This window comes from Symphalangus syndactylus, chromosome 3 (assembly GCF_028878055.3).
Source record: "Symphalangus syndactylus isolate Jambi chromosome 3, NHGRI_mSymSyn1-v2.1_pri, whole genome shotgun sequence".
NCBI classification, from domain to species: Eukaryota; Metazoa; Chordata; class Mammalia; order Primates; family Hylobatidae; genus Symphalangus; species Symphalangus syndactylus.
This window is the reverse complement of record NC_072425.2, coordinates 79,723,406-79,739,103: the sequence shown is the minus strand read 5'-3', so window position 1 is coordinate 79,739,103 and position 15,698 is coordinate 79,723,406. Positions and strand designations below refer to the sequence as shown.

General features: G+C 37.7%; 1 protein-coding gene across 2 annotated transcripts; it reads left to right on the top strand.

Moving 5' to 3' along the window:
* Positions 1 to 2,334: 2,334 nt before the first annotated feature.
* On the top strand, positions 2,335 to 15,387 carry LOC129479364 (equatorin). Of its 2 annotated transcripts, XM_055272367.2 has the most exons (8): positions 2,335 to 2,505; positions 2,747 to 2,872; positions 5,360 to 5,446; positions 7,270 to 7,356; positions 9,017 to 9,061; positions 10,331 to 10,390; positions 13,692 to 13,845; positions 15,063 to 15,387. In XM_055272367.2, the coding sequence occupies exons 1-8, from the start codon at positions 2,430 to 2,432 to the stop codon at positions 15,310 to 15,312; spliced, it is 885 nt and encodes a 294-aa protein (XP_055128342.1). In that variant the 5' UTR covers positions 2,335 to 2,429; the 3' UTR covers positions 15,313 to 15,387. The 2 variants fall into 2 exon arrangements, with proteins under 2 accessions (XP_055128342.1, XP_055128343.1); XM_055272368.2 differs by lacking the exons at positions 9,017 to 9,061; positions 10,331 to 10,390 and having other exon boundaries at positions 2,366 to 2,505.
* The last annotated feature ends 311 nt before the right edge of the window (positions 15,388 to 15,698 follow it).

Genomic DNA, 15,698 nt, shown 5'->3' with positions numbered 1-15,698 from the left:
TCTTATTAATTGAGTTATTGTATAACTAATACATGGATAATACTGCCTATACCTAAGTCCTCTTCTAACTAATTAAATATTAGATTATGTTCTCCACTTGTATGAAAGTAAAAGATGTTTCATGATAAAAATGTTTTAAACAAAAAAGTTTTATATTTTATGAAAAAAATAGGTTTTATGGCCAAAAACCATGAAAAAATGCTCAACATCACGAATCATCTGGGAGCTGCAGATTAAAGCCACATGAGATACCACCTTATCCCAGCCAGAATGGCCATTACTAAAAATTTAAAAAAAAAATAGATGTTGCCATGGATATTGGTGAAAAGGGAATGCTTATACACTGTTGGTGGGAATAAAAATTAGTACAACACCTATAGAAAGCAGTATGGAGATTTCTTAAAGAATTAAAAGTAGATCTACCCTTTGCAATCCCACTACTGGGTATCTACCCAAAGGAAAAAAAGTAATTATATCAAAAAGACACCTACACACATATGTTTATCCCAGCACAATTCACAATTGCAAAGACATGGAACCAACTTAAGTGCCCATTAACTGATGGGTGGAGAAAGAAAAAAATATGGTATATATACATCATGGAATACTATTCAGCCATAAAAAAGAAAAAAATGATGTCTTTTGCAGCAAATTAGATGGAGTTGGAGGCCATTCTTTTAAGTGAAATAACTCAGGATGGAAAAACAAATACCATATGCTCTCACTTATAAGTGGGAACTAAGCTGTGGGTACACAAAAGCATACAGAGTGGTATAATGGACAAATGGACATTGGAGACTCAGAAGGAGGGAAGAAGGGAGGTGGGTGAGGGATAAAAAACTGTATGTTGCGTTCAGTATACACTACCGGGTGATGCGCAGACTAAAATCTCAGCTTTCACCACTATACAATTCATCAGTGTAACCAAGAACCACTTGGACCCCAAAAGCCATATGAAATATAAATACATATAAGACCTATATTTTATATATATAAAATATATATTATATATTTTATAAAATATATTATATATTATAATATATATTTTATAAAATATATTATATATTTTATAAAATATATTATATATTTATATAACTAATATATATTATTAATTATTTATATAATCTAGGTCTTAAAATCTAAAAGTGACCAGTTTTAGAGAACTTTTCTAAAGAATTATAGTTAAGATAATCCATTAACCAGAACTTGTAGACTTGTAGGGCATTTGGCATCAGAACTTGGTTTTTCTGACTAGTTGTTTTTTTTGTTTGTTTTGTTTTTTGTGTTTTTTTGTTTTTTTTTGGAGACAGAGACTCACTTCTTCACCCAGGCTGGAGTGCAGTGGTGTGATCTCGGCTCGCTGCAACCTCTGCCTCCCATGTTCAAGCACGTGGGCCAGCATGCCTGGCTAACTTTTGTATTTTTAGTGGAGATGAGGTTTCACCATATTGCCCAGGGTGGTCTTGAACTCCTGACCTCAAGTGATCTGCCCACCTCAGCCTCCCAAAGTGCTGGGATTACAGGTGTGAGCCACTGCATCCAGCCTCTGACTAGTTTTTAAAAGATATTTTTATTGCATTTGTCCAAAAAAAAAACCACATCATATTGCAATGCTTTGAAAAACAAAAAGATCTGTTCTCATTTTACTATTAACAATAAATAATAGTTGCAGGGAGCCGAAGGCTCGTGGGACGTGACCCACTCAGCATTCCACCGGAGGCTATATGATCAAACAGCAAACTGTTTATTATGAATGCAGGATGTGGGCAAACTCATGACTGCTCCTGCCCACAGAAGGTTTGCTGGAGGCAATCACTCCCTGGCACCAAGGTTATCTACTGTGACATCTAGAGAATGCAGTCTTGCAAGCCTACTCTGGACCGAGTAGCTGACCCCTTCTTCCACCCTCCTTCTCACTATCTCTCTTGCCTAATAAATACGGACGGCTGTGTAAAGCTCAGGGCCCTTGTCCACTAGAGGCAAGGTGCCCCCTGACCCCTTCTTCCGAATATACTCTTTTGTCTTTGTCTTTTATTCCCGCATTCGTCCCCCTTTCTTCAGTCCCTTAGGTCCGTGAGGATTACAAGTGGCGCCCTGATTAGCCACAGAATCGAGTGCTCTACAAATGGTTATTTAAAATCCAGAACTGAGTAATTAACATTCTTTTATGAAAACACATTTATTAACTTTCAAAGAAAATCTTGTAATGGTTTATTTAAAAAAAACTAAAAACCATTATAGTACCTGAGATAAAGCAGTCTTCAGACTGAGTCACAAAGCTGTTGGGAACCCCCACCCCCACCAGCTTTCTGATGCCCATCTGACAGTGATGTCATAATGTCCTAGTTAGACACAGGACCTGCTGGGCCACAGAAAGGAGGCTCTGGGTAGATGCACTAGATTACTGGATAAATCACTTCAATTTCCCAATGAATTTTATATTGTTTATTTTTATACCTGGAGTTTTTCCCTTAAAAAGTAGCACTTTGAAGCCTACTATTGAAGGTGAGAGAGCACTTAAAGCTTTTATAAAAGTAGTAGGTAAGAAGGATGACCCATAATCATGAAAAATTGGTATGTGGCAATTTTCTACAGGAGGATATAAACTTTATTGTTGGAGATACGGTATGTTTTAGATTTTAAATCTCTGCCTCTAATCCATTGTGAAAAAAATGCAGTTAGAAAAAGAAAGCAGTAAAAAAAATCAACATATTTCTGATCTATGGTGTGTGATACTTTTTTTTAGCATTGCCTAATGTGATGCCTTTAAATGAAGATGCTAATAAGCCGGAAGAAAAGAATGAAGATCATACTCACAATTATGCTCCTGCTAATGAGAAAAATGGCAATTATTATAAAGATATAAAACAATGTAAGTCTTTAAAGTGAATAGAAATGTATATGCAAAAGTTGATTACCCTGGTTTCACTTAAGTGTCCTTTTTAAATTTCCATCATTTTGTTGGCTATTTTATTTCTACTTCTGTGACTTGCCTGTTCATACCCTTGCCCATTTTTCCATTAGGTTGTATTTTCATTTCTTTTTAAGGGCTCTTTTTATGTAGAATATATTAATCCTTTTTATGGTAAAAGTAATAAATGTTTTCTGCCAGGATGCTGCTTATCTTTAAGCCTTATTTTATTTTATTGTATCGTATTCATTTTTTGAGACAGGGTCTTGCTCTGTCACCCAGGCTGGAGTGCAGTGGCACGACCATGGTTCACTGTAGCCTTGACCTCCCAGGGTTCAAGCAGTCCACCTCAGCCTTCCGAGTAGCTGGAACTATAGGCACATGCCATCACACCAGGCTAATTTTTGTATTTTTTTGTAGAAACAGTGTTTCATCATGTTGCCCAGGCTGGTCTCGAACTCCTGGGTTCAAGCGATCCACCCATCTCACCCTCCCAAAGTGCTAGGATTACAGGTGTGAGCCACTACACCTGGCCAAGCCTGTTTAAGTATCTTTAATAACTGAGAAGATTTCAAGTTTTGTAATATCAATTCTGTTTATTAATTTCTTTATAATCTCTGCATTTTGTGTCTTGCCTAAGCAGGTCTTATCCAGTCCAAAATATTGTTTTCTTGAATTTTAAAAGTAATTTTTTTTTTTTTTTTTTTTTTGAGACGGAGTCTTGCTCTATCACCCAGGCTGGAGTGCAGTGGCCCGATCTCGGCTCACTGCAAGCTCCGCCTCCCGGGTTCACGCCATTCTCCTGCCTCAGCCTCTCCGAGTAGCTGGGACTACAGGTGCCCGCCACCACGCCCGGCTAATTTTTTTTGTATTTTTAGTAGAGACGGGGTTTCACTGTGGTCTCGATCTCCTGACCTCGTGATCCACCCGCCTCGGCCTCCCAAAGTGCTGGGATTACAAGCGTGAGCCACCGCGCCCGGCCCAAATTTTAAAAGTAATTTTATGGTTTTTTTTGTTTTTTTGAGACGGAGTCTTCTGCTGTCACCCAGGCTGGAGTGCAGTGGCGTGAACTTGGCTCACTCCAAGTTCCGCCTCCCAGGTTCACGCCATTCTCCTGCCTCAGCCTCCCGAGTAGCTGGGACTACAGGCGCCTGCCACCACGCCCGGCTAATTTTTTGTATTGTTAGTAGAGACGGGGTTTCACCGTGTTAGCCAGGATGGTCTCGATTTCCTGACCTCGTGATCCACCCACCTCAGCCACCCAAAGTGCTGGGATTACAGGCATGAGCCACCGTTCCCGGCCTATGTTTTTGTTTTTAACTTGAGCTTTAAATCCAATTATTTTTGTGTATGGCATAAAGTAGGGAGAAAACATTATATTTTTCAAGGATGATAGCCAAGTGTCTAACACCAAGTCCCTACTAATGTGAAACTTATGTTTAATATAATCAAAACTCTAAGATGAAATTAGGCCAATTGTTATGCTTGTTTTTTTAAACTGTCTGTCTGTAGAAAAATACCAATGTTTCAACTTTTATACTTTCATAACTCATGGTATGACTGTTGAGTTGTGACTTTGTTTTATTTTTCCATAGCTCTGTCTCAAGAATTGCTCAAAAACGATGAAATATTAATGGCACCGTTTTTATGTGTGTTGTCCACAATTTATCTGTTTTCTTGTTAGAGAACATTTAGTCTATGTGCAGTTTTTCCCATGTACATTCTTCTCATATACACACTGGGGTGAATTTCTTTGTTCTCACAAAGAGAGAAATGAATACATATGTAATTATTAAATACACATACATTTGTGTGTGTATAGAAATTTGTATCATCTTATGAAATTTTGGAGAGAGGAGACACATGTGCATGTTCAGTCTGCCGTCTTGATCCAATTCACTTTGATCCTTTGGTTGGGGGAATAGTTATATTAGTTTTGAATTGCAACCAACTCCACTGATGAGTCTTAAGAGCAGCATTCTTTATGTGTATGTGTAAATTTGAGTATATGTGAGGGACCTTAACTGTTATCAAATGATATGCTAAGCTGAAGTGTTCATTCCATAGTCTAACAGAAGGTTCAAGGGCAGGTAAATGCTTCTTACCTGGTTTTTTGATAATGTCAATACAAACAGTGATAATGTTGCACATCTACAAATCTACTTCAGCACCTGTTATGTGCTTACATATTTTTTTCCATGAATTTCCCCAATAATTGCTTCTTGGAAAGGGTCATTTGGCATAAAGATACTAGTTTGGCTTTTTTCAATGAATTTTAGATTTGACCCTTGCCCCACTTTCTTATTTTGTAGATGAAAAAAATGACTGTAACTTTTTAAATTTTTTTTTAATTAGTGCATGTTTTAAGAAAAAAACTCAGAGGAAGAAAAAGGTAAAGGAAAAGAAGTGACTTAGCTAGTTGCTGAAGACTTTTGCTTTTGTTTTTAGATGTGTTCACAACACAAAATCCAAATGGCACTGAGTCTGAAATATCTGTGAGAGCCACAACTGACCTGAATTTTGCTCTCAAAAACTGTAAGTAGTGAAAGGCACCATTGCACATGTAAAAGCCATTAAAGCAAGATTTCAAAACAGCAATAGAGACTGTTGGGGAGAAAAGAAGTCTTCATTCCTAAGTAAGACTAACATTTTCCCTCTAAAGTGGATTCTGTGACTGGGATCCAGCTTAGTTCTTGGCCATCCTCTCTTCTTTTCTCACACTTCCTCCCACACAAATACACTTGAGGCTCCACATCCATTACACCGATCATTTCAGAAGCTGGGAAGGTTCTTGCATTTCTAAACCTCATACATTTGGTTTATGTGGAAAGAAAAATTAAATAATAACTAAATTTAGGATTCTAGGAAAATTTACATCTTTCTTAAACCCACGTTTTTATGCCTTTCTGATTTTTGTCTTCAGCTTTAAATGGGGAAGAGAGTATGTTTCTAGCTATGGCAATGTCAATATTGAGAAATGTGAGACTCAGGAATACCTAATTATTAACAAAGCTACCTGATAATAATGGAATATTTTGAGCGATTTCAAACCTTGGGATTTAAATGAGATAGTAACATTTCAAGGGCGTATATGAATTCAGTAAATCACTTATGGGAATCTTGCTTGTCCACAACAAACAACATCTTGAGTTGTCTGGGACAAGACATGAAGAGGCAGCTCTTAAGGGGACCAGGTACCTCAAATTCCCCTAGGATATGAGTTATTGAGTACAGACTGCAGGACGCAAGGAAGAGACTGCAAAACCCTCACTTTTATTTCCACAATTCAGGACCCCAGAGGGTTGTCAGGGAAAGTGGGATTGGAATAAGACATTCCTGCCATTTTAAATGGGGCTCTGACAGAAGGAGACCTGCTGGCATGGTAGGGACGTTCTAGAGGTGCAAGCCCTCAGGAAGATGGAGATCTGCAGATAACTTTGACTAAGGGTTGCTTGCTTAAGTATAGTCCCTAAAACTCTGAAGGCAAGGGGGATAAACTGAGGCAATCTAGATGATTTTCTCCAGAGGATAAGGATTGCAAAGCAGAATTTAAGGATGACTTACTCATTTTTCGAGTTCTGCTTGAATCACTATCAACTCCAGTAACTGATTCCCTTTCCCAACTTTCCTTGTCAGCAAGACACTTGGCATGGGTTTGTGGGCTTGGTGTGAATTTTTTCTGCCCCTCTGTAGAAGTCCTCCTATAGTGGGTGCCCTGTACTCCGTATGGAACTTTATTGACTCCTGTATTAAGCAGTTAATTGAAATGGCCATCAACTTGAAGGAAGGGTCCTCCAGTCACCGCTGTTACCAAACATTCCCTTAGTGACATACCTCTAGAGGTATGTCACCCATTACAGATTGAGATATTTACTAAATTAGACCTGAAAACCCTTGATTTGTGGTCCGAAATCTTTATATCCAAATGTCTGTTTCCAATTTACAAGCACACTTAATACTCAGCCTCCCTTTCTTGCGTCGTTACACTGAACAACAGCCAAGCTGCTCTGGACAGAGGATCATTTCACCGCCTGTGCAGGGAACCATCTGGAGCCAATTATCTTCTCCAAGAGATCTTCTTTACCTCTAAAGAAAGCCTGGGGCCGCATGTTCCTTTGCCTCTCTTTCACAAATTATAGTCGTATTAATCCCACCTCAGACACCCCCTGATCACAAAAACTTTATTCTTCAATACCTTCTTCTTTCTCCTTTAATTTATTTCAGGAAAATGTTAATGTCTTTCTCTTCCATTTCTTCTTTCTCCTTTTCTTTGTTCCATTTTTAGCTTAAAAAATATCTAATCTCAGATGTTTCGTTGGTATTTTTACATGCTGATAATTCTTTTTCCCTTTTCCTAGATAAAACTGTCAATGCAGCTACATATGAAAAATCCACCAGTGAAGAAGAAACAACGACTAACGAACCCTCTCATAAAAATATTCAAAGTATTTAAATTACTACACTGTATTCATACTTGGAGAATATCATTATGTGACTTAAAAATTTAAGTTTCACTACTCTGAGCATTACATAAAGTCATAGCATGCTTAAAGAATTTATACTGCTACCTTTTAAAGTCACTAAAATCTTTTAAATGGTGAATGTCTAAGAGTCAGTCTTCAGGTATACCTGACAAAGGATGGGAAATGAGCTTTTGTAGAAATAGAACTTTATTTTAATAAAAATGTATTACATTTGTGTCTATATTAAATACATACTTACAAATTAGTATATATTTATAAATATAAGTATATGTCAAATGTACTTGAAATATAATTTATTTTGCTAATAATGGGAAATATTCTGCCTGCTTGAGGAATAAACTTATCTCTGGGTAGGGTCAATTATTAGTGTTTCCTATGATTATTTGAGGTTGGGAGTGGGAGGCTGCAAAATCAAAATTACCGTTTTACTTCCCTGTCAAGAATATTGTTCCTCATAAAATATGTGTGGGCCGGGCGCAGTGGCTCACGCCTGTAATCCTAGCACTTTGGGAGGCCGAGGCAGGTGTATCACGAGGTCAAGAGATCGAGACCATCCTGGCTAACACGGTGAAACCCTGTCACTACTAAAAATACAAAAAATTAGCTGGGCGTGGTGTCAGGCGCCTGTAGTCCTAGCTACTCGGGAGGCTGAGGCAGGAGAATGGCGTGAACCCGGGAGGCGGAGCTTGCAGTGAGGCGAGATCCCGCCACTGCACTCCAGCCTGGGAGACAGAGCAAGACTCCGTCTCAAAAAAAGAAAAAAAAAAAAATACGTGTGGAGCCATAACAACCCAGGATGGCTCTCCTCTAAGGTCTTAATAAGTGGCCTAATTGAAGAGAATGGATACTTACGTGTAGTTACATGAAACCCTATTTTCTCCAGTTTATGCAACCCAAGTATGTTTCTAATGCAATTATTCTGAATTAGTTTGCATTTTTAACACTACTGAAAAAAATCTTTTTTGATGCGTTTTAAAATGAAAACCTGATCATCCTGGTATTCCCCTTCTTAAACGTCTTTAGTAACTTACTACTAAGTTTGAGGTCAAGTTTTAACTCCTTAACCAAGCATTCAATTCCAAAACAATCTGGCCACTGTGGAAATGTTCCACTCTCAACTCTGGTTACATTCTGCATCCACAGCCTTCACTCAAGACTTACCTGAAGCTCCCAGAGCTTACTGAGCCTGCTCATGAGTGTGCATTTGCTCACAGCTGGAATGAGCTCGCTCTCGCCTTGTTTGCCTGGTGAACTATTGCTAGTTCTCTAAGCTTATATTGGAACATCATCTCCCTTTTGAAGGGTTTCTGGCCTTAACAAGTTGAATTAAACCCTGTGCATACCACCTGTGCATTTCTATTAACGCCTTCATTAATCTGCTACATAAGCAGCAATGATTCTTGTCTGCAGCCAAAATTAAGGTGGGTTCCTTGACTGTAATATCTGAGCCTTGTTTACTTCTGTAAGTTAGTGCCAACCACAAGGTCTTACACATTATAGGAGCTCAAAGTTTAACTGCTAAATGACTAACAAACAAATGAATGTTACTCAAACTAAATTATTTTGTTATCCTGTTGTTTTCTTGTTGTTGTTGTTGTTGTGTTTTGTTTTATTTTAACAGGATCAACCCCAAACGTGCCTGCATTTTGGACAATGTTAGCTAAAGGTAAAGTCATGCAGCTAGGTAGCTTTGGAAACGTTTTGGTTTTCTAAAATCTTACTTAGAGCTAAGATCAGTCTAAATACCTCTAATACTGAGTCAATAAGTCAACGTTTTGTTGCCACATGTAATAGCAAACTTCAAAACAAACCTAAAAAGGTGATAAAGTGTCACACATTTTCTGATTACTCACTCTTTACAAAAGTTTTATTCTCTTACAAATGTTAAATGTTATTCAATTTATTTATGGTTAAAATTTTTCAATAAGATTCTCGCTCAATATCATTCATCTTTGTGTTTGGAGCAGTGCATGCAAAAGCACACAGATGCATGTATAAATGCAAAGTATATATCAAAATATATGCATGCATAAAAGTGTGTCTCATAAATATATAAGCATGCATGTATAGCATGATGTACATAGTATTTTTATGCGTGTGTGTATAAATGCATGTGCATATATGGATGTACACATGTATAAAGGTAATGCACGTATAACACAGAAATATATGCATTGTATATGTGAAATATACACCATATTCAGTTGATCATTATTTGCATATTCTGTGTTTGCATTCTGTATCACCTACTCATTAATATTTCTTTGTCACCCCAAAATCAGTAGTTGCAACACCTTCATAGTCATTTATGGACGCTGGCAGAGCTTTGAAAATTTTTGATTGTCTGACACACACATTCCCAGCTGAAGTAGAACAAGGCAATATTCTGCCTTCTTTATTCAGCTCTCATTCTGTAAATAAGTGTCATTTTTGCAGCCCACTTAGTGCCACGTTTTTTTGCATTTTTTGTGCTTTTTTGTTGACGATTTTGCTGTTTAAAATGGCCCCCAAATGTAGTGTTAAATTGCCGGTTATTGTTCCTAAGTGCAAGAAGGCTGTGATGTTCCTTATGGAGATAATATGTGTTAGAGAAGCTTCGTTCGGGCAAGCGTTATAGTGCTGTTTTCTATGAGTTCAGTGTTAATGAATCAACAATATGTATTAAGTGAAGTATCTTTAAACAGGAACATACATAAAACAAGGTTATTTATCAGTTGATGAAAATGCTGTGACCAGACTTGCAGGAATCTAACCCTAAATTTACCCTGGGAGCAACAGTTCAGTATTTGCTAATACAGTGTTTATAAGACTTTATAGAACATAACTTTCATGAATAACGAGAACAGACTGTACATATTATACACACACATACATACACGGGCAATAATTTTAGTAAGTGAATGTTGTTTACCATAACATCAATTTGTTTTAACAGCTATAAATGGAACAACGGTGGTCATGGATGATAAAGATCAATTATTTCACCCAATTCCAGGTAAGAACAAAATATTTCAATTGACTAGGCGCAGTGGCTAATGCCTATAATCCCAGCACTTTGGGAGGCTGAGGCAGGTGGATCGCTTGAGTCCAGGAGTTCGAGACCAGCCTGGGCAACATGACAAAAACCTTTTCTCTATCAAAAATACAAAAATTAGCTGGGCACGATGGCATGTCATTCATTGTACTCCAGCCTGGGTGACAGAGTGAGACCTTGTCTCAACAAATGAACCAAAGTACTTCAACTAATAGACACATAAATACTCTTACACATCTTAGTGGCTTTATGATGATAATATTTTTCCTAGTGAAGTCTGGCGTATGAAAGGCGGTATCATGGTGACTAACATCTCAGAGCGGATATTCACTGTTTAGGAGAGTTATAGTTCCTAAGCATTCTTTTTCAGTTATACTTCCCACATGACCATTACCACCTTCCTGTTTTGTAACATTTATTCCTGAAACCAAATGGAGGAGGTGAGTGAATAATATGTAGAATGCAGTCTTTTTTCAAAATAGACTTTATTTTTAGAGCAGTCTTGGGTTTAAAGAAAAATTTGGCAGGAAGTACAGAATTTCCATATTTCACCCTCCTCAGTTTCCCCTACGTCTTGGATGATGTGGTACATTTGTTACAATTTCTGAACCAATAGTGATTCATTATTAATTGAAGTCCATAATTTACATCAGGATTCACTCTGTATTATACAGGTCTTTGGGTTTTGACAAATGCATAATATCAAGTGTCTACCATCCCAGTATCATACAAAAGTTTCACTGCCCTAAAATCTCCTCTGCCCCATCAATTCATCCCTTTGTTCCTCTCTCCTCCTGAACCCCTGAAAACCACTGATCTTTTTACTATCTCTATAGTTTTGCCTTTTCTAGAATGTCATATAGTTGGAGTCATACAGTAGGTAACCTTTTCAGACTAGCTTCTTTCACTCAGCAATATGCACTTAAGATTCCTCCATGTTTTCTTGTGGCTTGAGAGCTCATTTATTTTTATCACTGATACTCCATTGTGTGAATGTACCCTAGTTCATTCTTCTACTGAATGACATCTTGGTTGCCTCCAATTTTTGGCAATCATGAAAAAAGCTATTGTAAACACTTGTGTGCAGGGTTTTGTATGTACATAAGTTTTCGACTCATTTTGGTAAATACCTATGAATATGATTTCTGGATCATATGGTAAGAGTATGTTCATGTGCAGTGGGTGGCTTGCCTGTAATCCTAGCACTTTGGGAGGGCAAGGTGGGAAGATGAGAGTGATTATCCTTGTAAGAAACTACCAAACTATCTTCCAAAGTATTTTTGGAACTCTCACCAGCAATCAATGTGAGCTCCTGTGGCTGGATAGGGTTTTCCTTAATGGCTTAATTATATTAATAGGAGTAAAACTCCTGATTTGAATGGAAAATTTCATGAAAGAACCACATTAATTTCCCCCAAAAAACCTCTGTCTTACAAATAAATGGTTGAAAAGTAGCATGATGATATATCTAAGACCTGTCCCCTCATTTGTGCACTGGATTGATAAGTGTGGCCATTTGCCTTGTGGTGCTTCAAGAAAATTGAGTGATTTGGCTGGGTACTGTAATCCCAGCACTTTGGGAGGCTGAGGCAGGCAGATCACCTGAGGTCAGCAGTTCGAGACAAGCCTGGCCAACATGGTGAAACCCCGTCTCCACTAAAAATACCAAAAAATTGGCCAGGCATGGTGGCGGGTACCTGTAATCCCAGCTACTCAGGAGGCTGAGGCAAGAGAATCACTTGAACCCGGGAGGCAGAGGTTGCAGTGAGCTAAGATTGTGCCACTGCACACTGCACTCTAGCCTGGGCGACAGAGCAAGACTCCATCTCAAAAAAAGAAAAGAAAAGAAAAGAAAATTGAGTGATTCTTCTTTGCTTAGAAAAGTTATAAACAGGAATGACAAATGCTGGCTCATTTTATAAATACTTTGTCATTTCTCCTATTTAATATTTAAGTGATTAAATTGAGCTTGATTGATTTTATTGTTTATTGAGCACGTACTACATGTTAGGTGTTGTAGATACATTATTATGTTAGTCTCCACAGCAACTCCATGAAGTTGGTATTATCTTCATTTTACAGTTGAGAAAACTGAGGCTTAGAGAGAAAAGCTGCCCACACTTGTAACTAGCTTTTCTGTAACTTCCAGTGATTACGAATTCCAAACCCTTCTCTAGTTCTGACCATCATCTAGATAAAGAAGATGTACTATGAGCACACATCTTTATTGAAAACCCTTTCAGGAGATAGAAAAGCAGTTCAGGAGCACAGCCCATTTTAACATAATTTGTTTAATTATTCCCAAAATAACAGGCCTCGAAGCATTAAAGAGTCATTGACAACTGTATACATTTTCATAGTCTAAGGTCACACATTGACAATTATAATTTTTTAAAATCAGAGAATATAGACATGGAAGCTTGTCATTGCTTATCACCTAAATATCATTACCTAGAAAATAGTGAAAACCCTTGGAACTTTTGAGTTGGCAGATGCTGGGGGTTGGCTGGGGAAAAGGGGAGAAATAACAACATATTGTCATCATTAAATGTTTATTAAGTCAGATATATATTCAAGAAAATGTAAAATTTGGCAGTAAAGCTATCATTTCATTAATAGATTTAGTTAAAAAAAGATTCTTGATATCTCTGGATCCAGACATAATCTTATATTTAACTTATTTTAGAAAGTTAAATAAATTGATTCTATTTATTTTTGTAATGTGAAGTACACTAGGTTTAGTCTTTTCAGTAATAAAATGGCAAAACTAGCCCTTAAGCCTCATGGAGGAAGCATTCACTATAGCATTCACTATACCACCTTTTAGCTTAAAAGAAAAATCAGTGTATGACGCAGCACTAGAGCATGCACCTTTACCTCCTGAAAGACTGGACCCTTGTGTGTAAGTCAATCGTTTTGAATACTAATCTCTTCAGACATGGTAGATTAAATCAGAGAAAGTCTGCCACATATGCATTTTGACATCTGGTAACCTGGGTTTGAAACCAGATTTTGCCACTTACTATGTGCTATGGGAAAATGCAGAAACTTCGGGGTTGCTGTGAAGGTTGAAGAGGAAAGTTAACAGTGCTCGGCTTTATAGAGTAGCTTTCTCCTTTGCATTGCCTGCGGGATGGGAGACAGGCCGGTTAATACTCTGGATGGTGGAGGGCTTGCTTCTCTGTATTTGCTTTGCAATCTTTACTCCTTCAGGAAAACACACTGAACACCCTATTTTCCATTGCATTTTCTTTCTTTGCAGAGTCTGATGTGAATGCTACACAGGGAGAAAATCAGCCAGATCTAGAGGATCTGAAGATCAAATTAATGCTGGGAATCTCACTGATGACCCTCCTCCTCTTTGTGGTCCTCTTGGCATTCTGTAGTGCTACACTGTACAAACTGAGGCATCTGAGGTAAGTCTGCAGATCTCTGCAGTCTTCACGACAAATGCATGACATCGCATTCTCTCCCTCCTCTCTTTAGTAGATTCTTAGGAATATGTGACCTCTGAATTTATCCATATGGCATTCAAATTGATTCCCATTTACCCTATACAGATGGAGCACGGGACTGTCTTTAAGGGAATATCCTACTTGAACTTTTTCCCAGTAGTCATCCAGAGATAGAAATAACCTTAGTCAACTGGAAAGGATAAAGAGAATCTAGATATGCTCTTTTTTATATAGCCCTGGAACAAATATATTTTGTTCTAAATAGCATATCTGCTTAGCATCTAATGTTTTTTTATTCAAGCAAGCCTTGAGACTTTCAAAAAACAGCCAATCTCTATCATCTTTACACTGTGAGACCTGTCCATGGGCTCTTTCTTATAAAAATATTAAATTCAACTCAAGCCTCATTGAAGGAATTATTTAACATTTTTCAGGCAGTGTAACAGATTACCTTCAAAAATCCTAACAGAATTGCTTAATGTTCATAATGATCATTAATTCCATTCTTTTCATTGTGGTGTTTTTGACGAATGGTGTATTTCTGTGGTCCATTAAAACTGTGATCCTAGGTATTTATTCTCCTTCGTTCAATTTCATTGTACATGTTTCTTATTAAACTTTTATTAAGGCAACTTCTACTGTTTTAGTAAATGGGTTTATAAATTCTAGTAGAGATTTGAAACATGCCTCAAAGTGTTAAATATAATCAAATTACAATGAGAGAAAAACTAGGCTGGGCGCGGTGGCTCACACCTATAATCCCAGCACTTTGGGAGGCTGAGGCGGGTGGATCATGAGGTCGAGATCAAGACCATCCTGGCCAACATGCTGAAACCCCATCTCTACTAAAAATACAAAAATTAGCTGGGCATGGTGGCGCGTGCCTGTAGTCCCAGCTACTCAGGAGGCTGAGGCAAGGGAATCGCGTGACCCTGGGAGGCGGAGGTTGCAGTGAGCCGAGATTGCGCTGCTGCACTCCAGCCTGGAGACAGAGCGAGACTCTGTCTCAAAAAAAAAAGAAAAGAAAAGAAAAGAAAAACTATATATCATTCATATAATGTTACTAAGTAACTAATACTTTGGGCAAAATTCGTATATTTTAATTTTTGAATGCTTTTCTGAGTTACAAATGTACACAATTAAAAACAATTCTTGATATATGTTCTTTTCTTCTTCAGTTATAAAAGTTGTGAGAGTCAATACTCCGTCAACCCAGAGCTGGCCACGATGTCTTACTTTCATCCATCAGAAGGTGTTTCAGATACATCCTTTTCCAAGAGTGCAGAGAGCAGCACATTTTTGGGTACCACTTCTTCAGATATGAGAAGATCAGGCACAAGAAAATCAGAATCTAAGATAATGACAGATATCATTTCCGTAGGCTCAGATGATGAGATGCATGTAAACGATGAGTCAGTTACCCGGTGAAGAAATCAAGGAACCCGGTGAAGAAATCATACTGATGAATAAATAACTTTAATTATTTTGTCATCAAAAGACCTTTCTTTATGTCTTCTGTTAATGTCATGAATTTGAAACTCTGCTGAGACATTCTGGTGTCTTAAAAGGAGGACAGACTCAATAAAAATTATCTCTCGGTTATAAAATTTAATGGAAAATGCACAAGAAGATAATTTAAGGTGGGAGAAATTCATCAAGTAAAAACATTCCTGGGGAGTGACTTTGAAAGATATTTTCTCCAGGCTGGTTCATTTTAAAACAAGGACATTTAGATATTTACCTTCCCCAGGGGCATTTTGAGAACATCAGGGAACTCACCACTACCTATGCACCCCCTCACCACCGTTGAAGCA

Coding starts and splice junctions, on each gene's coding strand:
- LOC129479364 (XM_055272367.2), top strand. CDS start 2,430: ATGAATTTTATATTGTTTATTTTTATACCTGGAGTTTTTCCCTTAAAA. Junction 2,506..2,746: donor TTTGAAGCCTACTATTGAAG/GTGAGAGAGCAC, acceptor ACTTTTTTTTAG/CATTGCCTAATGTGATGCCT. Junction 10,391..13,691: donor ATTATTTCACCCAATTCCAG/GTAAGAACAAAA, acceptor CTTTCTTTGCAG/AGTCTGATGTGAATGCTACA.